Source organism: Mauremys reevesii, linkage group 17, assembly GCF_016161935.1.
Source record: "Mauremys reevesii isolate NIE-2019 linkage group 17, ASM1616193v1, whole genome shotgun sequence".
In the NCBI taxonomy this organism is placed as follows: Eukaryota; Metazoa; Chordata; order Testudines; family Geoemydidae; genus Mauremys; species Mauremys reevesii.
The window spans coordinates 5,008,995-5,019,197 of record NC_052639.1 but is presented as its reverse complement, the minus strand read 5'-3'; the positions used below and the strand labels follow the sequence as shown (position 1 = coordinate 5,019,197).

Below are 10,203 nucleotides of genomic sequence, written 5' to 3'. Positions count from 1 at the left end.
GTGGGGGGGGGGGGGGTTATGTCAAAAGACTTTTAAAATGGGAGATTTTCCGGAAAATGTCGCTATTTGAAAAGGGTCCCGCAGGAAAGGGGTCTGCGGACGGGCCGTAGAACCAGGGAAAGCGGCGCAGGGAGAGCGAGACCCCCCGCCCGCCCCGGGAGCTGTAACTCGGGAGGGGGGAGCGGGGCTGAAGCGATTTTGCAGCCTGGCCGGGCTGAGCTCCGGCTGCAGCGGGACATTTGGGCCAGTCGGGACGACGGAAAAGCAGCACCGGAGAAAACACCCAAACTTCTGCTGAAATTGCCTGGCGCTCTCCGGCGCCCGGAGCTGGCAGCGCGGGTGTGTTGTCGTTAGGAAAGGTGTGTGTGTGTGTGTGTGTGTGTGAGACGGGGGGGGGGCGGTTCACGGAGCCCGCTGGCGGGGGGGGGCCGCTTCCGCCCCACAAGATCGATGTATCTGCAAAATAATCGTCGGGACGCTGATTAATACGCAATTGCCCCTTTAAAGCGGCCGGGGCGGGGGCGGGCCCCTGGCAGCGGCTCGCGGAGCTTATTATGCTGCCGTTGACCAATCCTGCCCTCGGGGCTGGTCCCTGCGTTTGAATCTGATTGGCCGCTTGGAAATTTTGGGAAGGGGCTTAGGGCCCGGCCCGGGCCGTTTCAAGGCTCCCTGGGGGCGGGGAGGGAGCAGAGGGCTGGGCTGGATTCTGCGCGCTCCAGGGCTGGGGGCCCCCTTGAAACCGGCTAATTGGGGCTGAAGGGGGCTGGAGCCGCACAAAGGAGGGAGCTCCGGGACTTGGCCGGTCTGGCTGCGCGCAGGGCGCCCGGCGGCGGTCCCGGGACGCGGCTGCGGACTCCAGCGCGAACTTTGCCGGGCCCGGGAGGGGCGGCTGCTCCGCGCGGGGCGCGTTAGCTCGGGGAAGGCGGCGGCGGCGGCACCATGCGCCCGTCCAGCGCCCTGCACCGCCTGGCCTCGCTGCTGCTGTGGCTGAACGTGCTGGGCCCGGGCCGGGGCCGGGGCCAGTTCCACGGCGAGAAGGGCATCTCCATCCCGGACCACGGCTTCTGCCAGCCCATCTCCATCCCGCTCTGCACCGACATCGCCTACAACCAGACCATCATGCCCAACCTGCTGGGCCACACCAACCAGGAGGACGCGGGGCTGGAGGTGCACCAGTTCTACCCGCTGGTGAAGGTGCAGTGCTCGCCCGAGCTCAAGTTCTTCCTGTGCTCCATGTACGCGCCGGTGTGCACGGTGCTGGAGCAGGCCATCCCGCCCTGCCGCTCCATCTGCGAGCGGGCGCGCCAGGGCTGCGAGGCGCTCATGAACAAGTTCGGCTTCCAGTGGCCCGAGCGCCTGCGCTGCGAGAACTTCCCCCGCCACGGCGCCGAGCAGATCTGCGTGGGGCAGAACCACTCGGAGGACGGCGGCTCCCCGGCGCTGCTCACCAGCCCCGCGCCGCTGCCCGGCCAGGGCACCCCGGGCGCGCCGCGCTACGCCACGCCGGAGCACCCGTTCCACTGCCCGCGGGCGCTGCAGGTGCCCAGCTACCTCAACTACAAGTTCCTGGGCGAGAAGGACTGCGCGGCGCCCTGCGAGCCGGCCCGCGGCGACGGCCACATGTTCTTCAGCGAGGAGGAGGTGCGCTTCGCCCGGCTCTGGATCCTGGTGTGGTCCGTGCTCTGCTGCGCCTCCACCTTCTTCACCGTCACCACCTACCTGGTGGACATGCAGCGGTTCCGCTACCCGGAGCGGCCCATCATCTTCCTGTCGGGCTGCTACACCATGGTGTCGGTGGCCTACATCGCCGGCTTCGTGCTGCAGGAGCGCGTGGTGTGCAACGAGCGCTTCCAGGAGGACGGGTACCGCACGGTGGTGCAGGGCACCAAGAAGGAGGGCTGCACCATCCTCTTCATGATGCTCTACTTCTTCAGCATGGCCAGCTCCATCTGGTGGGTCATCCTCTCCCTCACCTGGTTCCTGGCCGCCGGCATGAAGTGGGGCCACGAGGCCATCGAGGCCAACTCGCAGTACTTCCACCTGGCCGCCTGGGCCGTGCCGGCCGTCAAGACCATCACCATCCTGGCCATGGGGCAGGTGGACGGGGACCTGCTGAGCGGCGTCTGCTTCGTGGGGCTGCACAGCCTGGACCCGCTGCGCGGCTTCGTGCTGGCCCCGCTCTTCGTCTACCTCTTCATCGGCACCTCCTTCCTGCTGGCCGGCTTCGTCTCGCTCTTCCGCATCCGCACCATCATGAAGCACGGCGGCACCAAGACCGAGAAGCTGGAGCGGCTCATGGTGCGCATCGGCGTCTTCAGCGTCCTCTACACCGTGCCCGCCACCATCGTCATCGCCTGCTACTTCTACGAGCAGGCCTTCCGCGCGCACTGGGAGCGCAGCTGGGTGAGCGCGCACTGCAAGAGCCTGGCCATCCCCTGCCCGCTGCACTACGCGCCGCGCATGAGCCCCGACTTCACCGTCTACATGATCAAGTACCTCATGACCCTCATCGTGGGCATCACCTCGGGCTTCTGGATCTGGTCCGGCAAGACGCTGCACTCCTGGCGCAAGTTCTACGCGCGCCTGGCGCACAGCCGGCACGGCGAGACCACGGTGTGAGCCTGGCCGCGCTGGCGGCGGGAGCCGGGGGCCGGGGCCGGGGGCGAGGGAAGGATTGAACACGCGCTGCTGCTGCTTTGCAGTCGCCTTTGAGTCTGAGGGTCAGTAACGGCCGAGGGGGGTTGTAATTAGACCTGTACATAGCGTCTGTAAATGGAATTATATATTTCTATTTAAAACCAGCCCGGACCCCGCGGAGAGCCAGAAACTCGGGGCTCGGCTCCGCACGGCTCGGCCCGGCCCGGCCCCTCGCTTCGGTACGAACGTGTCGGGTTTTTCCCCTTCTCGGCCTTGGCAATAGCTCCCCTCTACATGGAGCCATGGAGCCGGAGTGTCTGTTTGTGTTGGCTGCGGGGGAACGTTTTCCGTTGAACTTCCATAAGCCCGGCCAGCCCTGTGATCGCTCCCCCCGATGTGCGCACGGGGGCTGGCCTGTGTTAAAAATCAAACCACAGTCTGCCTTTTTTTTTTTTAAGTACCCTTCTCCCTCCGGTGGAAGTTTACCAAGAAGCTTTTTAGCTTTTTAAATCTGAAGAGACTTATGAAGAGGGGCTGCCCCCCGCCCCCCCTTCTCCTGACCTGAGTGGGGTGGCCTGGCTCTGAGGAGCTGGCAATGGTGTTTGCTAAGGCTCTTCTGCCCAACTAGAGCCTCCAGCGGAAGGCGCATGGGATTGATTCACGACAAAAGCACACCCCAGTTCAGCGCTTTTCTCAACCCCCTTCTTTAAACCTTTGCCTTAAAGCTACTTTGCTGGCATTGTACGTTTCGCTCTCCCCGAATGCTGTGTACAGAAGCTTCTTTCTAAACGACGTGTCCTTAGTAAGCAGCCTGTTCTTTGCAAGGACAACAGAGTTTAAAAACACACACAACCCCCAAACCCTGCTTCGGAGGGGTTTTTCCTAACTCAAGAGCTGTCATCCAAATTGTAAAACCTTAGCAAGTGCCAGTTGAGACTTTGGTGGTGTGGTGCTCTTTCATTCAGGTAGGCATCACTGAAAGCAGGAAGTGGCTTGGGAAGGATCTTTTTACTTATTTGGGGGTGGGGGTGGGGGAAGTGGCTCTCATTTTAAAGTTACTGCTTGTGCAAAAAAAAAAAAAAAAACCCCACCCAGAGGGTTACTGTGCCTTGTCAGTGTTTGCTGATGTGTTCTGGATTCCTATATCTGAAAACTCCTAGAAAGTTTAACAGATTTTTCTGTGAAATAAAGGTGAAGACTCTCTTTTGTAACTCCATGTTTGGCAGTGATGTGGTGGGGAAATGCTTGTTGCAGAATTCGTAATCGCTCCTCTTACAACCTTTTTTTTAATTTCCAGGATTGGCCAATATGTTACAACTTTTATTTTAAATTGTAAAACTTTTTTTGTGTGGCTTAGTGCGCAAACCATCAACTGCAGAGGAGGAGATTTTAGAACTAGATTTTAAAAACGAACAACTTTCTGCCACTGCACACTTTAAACTTTGCCCTAATAACGACAGAGTTAAAGAGGGAAGCAGTAAAATGAAGTTTATAGTCCCTGCCCCCCATTAATGAATGCTGGCTTCACGCCTCTTTTCACTCATTGTAGAATGTATCAATTATCCATTTGTAAGGTTTTTAATTCTCTCCTTTTATCATAGTTAAGGGGAAGGGACTTGGATTGATTTCTTTGCCACCACATCAAATATACTTCAGTTTGACAGTCTGCCTCTGTGTGTTGGAGAGGAATTGGGAAGGGTGGGAATCAGAAGACGTTCTAATGAATTGTACTTAAAAAAAAAAAAACAAAAAAAACCCAACCTGTGAATGCTAGAAATAATCAGCTCTTAACTTGAACTTTTCTTAATTTCACTGGTAGATTTCGGATCCTTTGGGCTGAAAAGCTGCTTTGATCAAAATCAGCAAATTGACTTCCCTCCTCACACTTCAGTATCTTGCTGGTAAATGGAGTCTGGTCTCCAAACAGCTTTAATTAAGCAGTAATGTGTATGGCCTGATTCTGTTTACTTTAACTTGCCAGAAAATGACTAGAAAATACCATCCACTGGACTGTAATTATAATGTAGCTTGGGCTATAAGATCATGGCTAAAACAACACAAAGCTGTGGTAGGATACAAAGAGTTAAACTACAAATCTTGTGTCTCCACTATAGATTGTGGGGAGGAAAACACCCCTTAGCTCTGGTTTAATTTTCCAGTGGCAAATGGGGGAAATATTCTCTCCCCCCCGTGGCATTTAAAAAGTGAGCCTTTTGCTTGCCTGCTGCTGCTACACCTACTTCCCCCGGGGGGATTGGCTCCCCCATCTCCTAAACCTTTCATAGGGTTGTAAGGTTTTAATCAAGGTGGTTTTGATTTACTGATTTTCCTCCCCTGCAGGGGGAAGAATGCCCAGGGAGACACTAGATGCCAGTGTAAGCAGGGGGAGGACAGTGATGAAGGGGTGTGGGTGTTGGGAATGGTAAATTTTAACCCCTGTATTTGATTTAATCTATTTAATCCCCCCCCCACACCCCTTGGCCTCAAGAGACTGTGGAAGGGAATTTGGAAACATGCTGTAATTGCATGTGAGCTGGTTTCAGACTCCAGAGTAAGGAGTAAGTGGGGGGGAGACTGTCCTAAAGGGAACCAGCTGGGAGTGGTAAGCTGTGAACATGTGTCCTGTATCAAACTGGGCCTGCTAGATAAAGGAGAAATACATTCCAGCTGTCTGGTGTGCCCTGGTCATTATTAGAGAGTGAGGGGGCGGGGGTGTCACTGCTGGAGCCAAGGCTGGACCTTCCTGGGTACATGCGCCTTAGCCGGTTCTCTGCTGCGCCAGTACAAGTAAATCCCTTGCTGCAGAGCTGGACTATTGACCCTGCAGGGCCAAAACGTGACTAGAGATTTGGGGGGGCCCAAGTTCTAGAGCCAGCCTCTGAAAATGGGGGCCTGTTGGGTGTCTTCTATAAGGCACCTAAACCCACCAGCTCCTTCTAAAAATCCTACCCTGAGCCTTGGAGGTGTGAATGCCAGTGAAAGGGAATGTCTTCAAATCAGCTCCCTCTCCAAGAGGCTGGCAAGGCTCTGCTGCTGCCACCCCTAACCCCCCAAAGAATGCAGCTCTGCTCTGCTCAGGTGTCAGCGGATCCCTGGCTGCTGGGAGGGAAAGGCAGCACCCCCAGGGCCCGCAGCCTGCTGTTGACAGACAAGGAGTCTTCCCAGTCACTCTTTGAAAATGCCTGTATTTGTGCACTTTGAAATCAGCCTTGCTAATCAGCTGAGCTCCCCAGCAGCTGTTTTGTGTTACTCTGTTGTAGGAAGGCATTTCAGTTTACCCCTAAGAAGATAGATTACACCCAACCCTGCTGGAACATCCTTTGTTTTTCACAGACAAAATGTTCTGTGCAAATCACAAGGGGGGGAGGGGAAATGCAAACCCTTCTCCAAGGATTGCAGGATCTGTGTGCGAGAAGCTTTCCAGTGCCCCAGCTTAGAGAGAGCCCCTGGAAGGGCTGGTTTCAGAGGGGCAGCCGTGTTAGTCTGTATCAGCAAAAACAAAGAGGAGTCCTTGTGGCACCCTAGAGACTGGCAACTTTATTTGGGCATAAGCTTTCGGGGGCTAAAACCCGCTTCATCAGGGCTGCTGCTTCGGAAAAGTTTGCACTGTGCTACCGTCTTCGTGATTTGTACCGTGCTGGCCCCGGCAGCCTTCTCTTGGGGTTTGGCTAGAGGCTTCTTGGTGAATTCATTGATACCACCCATCCCACAAGCACTCGGTGCCAGCAGCACCCGTGTTCTCAATGGGTGCTGAGTCCTGTTGAAAACCTGACCCAAAGATTGCAGGGCTGAGAAGGAAGCAGTTTCATTCAATCAATCCTTGCTTCCCCGTTTTCTGTAAACCAGGAGTTCGCAAAGTGGGGGTCAGGACCCCTCAGGGGCTTGCAAGGTTCTTACATGGGAGGGGTCGTGAGCTGTCAGCCTCCACCCCAAACCCTGCTTTGCCTCCAGCATTTATAATGGTGTTAAATATATTAAAAAGCATTTTTAATTGATTGGGGGGGGTTGCTCTGTGAAAGGAGTCACTAATAAAAACCAGTTTGAGAATCACTGTGTAAACGCTTCTCTTGTTCTAAGGCTCTCGGCCATCTCATTTTAACCAAACAATCTGTATCGTTCTCTACTGCCATGGACCCTACCTTGTGATTTAATACAAGGGCCTTTTACGGGCTTTTTTGGTTTAGGTTAGAGTTGAATTGGATGCTTTTTTTTTTTTTTTTTTTTAATGGGACTTGGGGGGAGGGTTTTGTTCCCAGTTAAGTGTGGAAAGTTGACAGACTGGCTTTGAAATGGAGATTCCCCCCACCCCCAACACTCAAGAAAAGCAGAGGTCTGCTTAATGCATTAAACATCCCAGCTGTTGTAGAGAAGGAAAAGACTAGAAAGTTTCATCTAGTCAAGGAAGAAACATCTCCAGGTTCGGGGGGGGGGAGAGCGGGTTGTTCTCTCTGCTATAAACTCTCATCCCAGTCCAGGAATTATTTTAAATAAATAAATTCCTTTGCACCAGACTGGAGACTGCCCAGTCATGCAGACAAAAAGCCCTTCTTTAAATGACTCAGTTGCGAATCAGTGCTCAGAGGAGCATGAGGCAATCTGAGCTGCTTAATAAACACACTTTTTTTCCAGACATAAAAAAAGCTGGCTCTGGGCAGGGAGAAAACTGAACCCCCAAAGTGACTTTGCCAGTGAAGTAAGCAGCTGAAAAAGGGGTCAGGGGTGTGGGTGAGTGAGATAAAGGGAAGTTGGGATTCAACCCTGCCTACCTAGGAGTTTGCTTCGTGCTCCTTGTCACGGCATCAATAGGCTTCCATCCAGGCCCTCTACCTCTGTCTCCTATAGGGCTCCAATCCTGCAGGCTCCCCCTACGTCAAGGGGGCTCCCCACATGGGCGCAGGGGTCCAAGCCTGGGGAGCAGGGATCTGGGAACTGAAATAAAGAGGAGTCTCTGAAGCAGCAAAGGCCGGGTGTTGGTGCTTTAATAATAACACCCTGGGCCAGCTGGGAGAGGGAAGGGGGCTCTTTTCTGGGGAGAGGGTGGGATGCTCCATGTGCTGTGCCTATTGCGGAGAGCAGGGACAGTGCCTGCCATCCGGCAGAGGTGCGGTCCCTTTGATGTGAACTAATTAGGCCTGTGATGTTTTCACAGCTGGCTTAGTGTGGTTGGGCTCTGTGGAAGTCAATTAAAGTGCAGCTCCAACCCCCACTTCCCAATCAAACACCCCAGCTGATACCAGGCCCCCCTTGCAGGTCCCCAGAGAACCTCCAGCTCCTCACACAGTGGTTTGTGATGAAAGAAACTAACCGCTGGAGAGGAAAGACCCAGCAGGTTTTGCTAGGGCTGAATATTTGAATCCAGATAATGTATGTAAATTGTAACCTTTCTATCTAATCCTTGGGAGGGACGTATTGTGTTCCTAAAGCGATGGGGTCAGGCCGAGGGGAGCGCTGAAGGAGTGCAGCTGGATCTCTATCCCAAAGTGGTAGAGAGCAGAAATCCTTCTCCAAAGGGAAAGCCGTGTATCCATTGCTCATAGCCCCGCGGTAGCAATTCATCACCGGCTCACGCTGGGCCTAGAACCTTTTATGAGTTCTGGTTTTTTAGTTAGAAAAGTATGATTGTCTTTAAGTTACACACGTGTGTGTGTGTGAGAGAGAGAGAGAGTAAACAAATAAATACGTTCACCAATGTGCTCAGGACTTTTCGTGCTTCTCTGACTCTCGGATGGTGGGGGGCTGTACCGACCCCCTGGGCGTGGCCTGGGCTACACAGAAAAGCCCCAACCCTGCAGCTCTTCAGTGGGTGGGTAGCTTTGTGCGGGAGCGCAGCCTCGCTGAAGCTGCTGGGGCTGCTTCCATGAGCACAGTTCTGTGAGTTTAAGAGCTGATCCAGCCTGGGAAGTTGACTGGCAGAGCTAGAGCAGCCGGCTCACGGCTGCCTGTAGCTGCACTGGTAGAACTCAGCTAGTTCCTGTGCTCTAGCTATGCTGGGTAATTACCCTGTGGAAAGAAGCACTCTGTTTGTTTGTGCGTGTGGTCTCCCCGGTGGCACTTACCATGTGTAAGTGTTTGCAGGATCGTGGCCTGTATTTGTGCAACAAATCCCTCCTCTTCCCCCACAAAGGAATCTCTTATGGAGGTAGATATAGCTATTACTACCTATCCGTGCCCGAGGTAGCAGGGACTGAATGGTAAACTTAAGGTGCATTTCCAAAACCATGTCTCCAAGGTAAACTGCAGCAATCTGCTCTGCTGGGTCAGGTGCCCTGCCTGCCTTGGGAAGTGCTCTCTCTTTGGTGTAAGGAGTGCTGAGCCAAGGCTCACCGAAGTCAGTAACCGTCATTGCTGCCTTTGGAGCCGGGAAATTCACACACTTTGGGCCGAGCGCCCAGTCCCGTTGCCATAGAAAGTTCAGTTGGCTTCAATGGGGGTGGGATCTGGCTCAGAGTGTTGGAGAGAGACCAGGATCAAATCCATCACGGATAGAATTCTGTTCCTAGGTTCATTGATCCCGAGGCCATGGTGATCATGTCAGCTGCCCTTCTGCATAGCACAGGCCAGAGAACTTCCCCACAATAATTCCCAGAGCAGAGCTTTTAGAGGACCATCCATCTTGCTTTAAAAAGTGCCAGTGATGGAGAATCCACCACGACCCTTGGTAGGTTGCTCCAATAGTTAATTACTCTCCCTGTTAACAAATGACATCTTGGTTCCAGTCTGAAGTTGTCTAGCTTCAACTTGCAGCCACTGGACCTTTGCTGGGTTGAAGAGCCCATTGTCAAGTATCTGTTCCCCATGCAGCTACTTATAAACTGTGATTGAGCTTCCTGAGTCTCTCCGTAAGGTAGGGTTTCTAATCTTTTAGTCAGTCTTGCGGCTCCTTGCCGAACTCTCTGCAATTTATCAACATCCTTCTTGAAGTGTGGGCACCAGAACTGGATGCAGGATTCCAGCAGTGGTTACACCTGTGCCAAATACAGAGGAAAATTAGCCTTTGCTAGTCAAGATTCCCTGTTTAAGCATCCCAGGATCACATTAGTTCTTTTGGTCACATCACACTGGGAGCTCATGTTCAGCTGATTTTCCCCCATGCCCACCACCTCCCCTGCTTCCCAGGATCGAGTCCCCCATCCTGCAAGTGTGGCCTGGTTCTTTGTTCCTAGACAACTACGGTTACTTGTAGCCATATTCAAATGCATAGTTTGCTTTCACCCAGTTTACCAAACGATCCAGATCACTCTGTACCAGTGATCTGCCCTCTTCATTAGTCACCATTCCCCAATGTTTGTGTCATCTGCAAACTTTGTCAGCAGTGATTTTTATGTTTTTGTCCAGGTAATTCATAAGAATGGTAGGTAGTGTAGGGCCAAGAACAGATCCCTGCAGGACCCTGCTGGGAACACACCCACTTAATGATGATTCCCCATTTACAGTTGCATTTGAGACATACCAGTAGGCCGATTTTTAATCCATTTAACATGCCGTATTAATTTTGTATTGTTCTAGTTTTCTAATCAAAGTGTTGTGTGGTACCAAGTCAGATGCCTTTCAGAAGCCTGGGAGCAG

The 10,203-nt window shown here is 53.3% G+C and overlaps 1 protein-coding gene across 1 annotated transcript; it reads left to right on the top strand.

Annotated features, from left to right (window-relative positions):
* Window positions 1-613: 613 nt before the first annotated feature.
* Window positions 614-4,388, top strand: FZD2 (frizzled class receptor 2). Its single transcript, XM_039504235.1, has one exon. It carries the CDS (start codon window positions 940-942, stop codon window positions 2,617-2,619), a length of 1,680 nt encoding a protein of 559 aa, XP_039360169.1. The 5' UTR covers window positions 614-939; the 3' UTR covers window positions 2,620-4,388.
* Window positions 4,389-10,203: the final 5,815 nt, after the last annotated feature.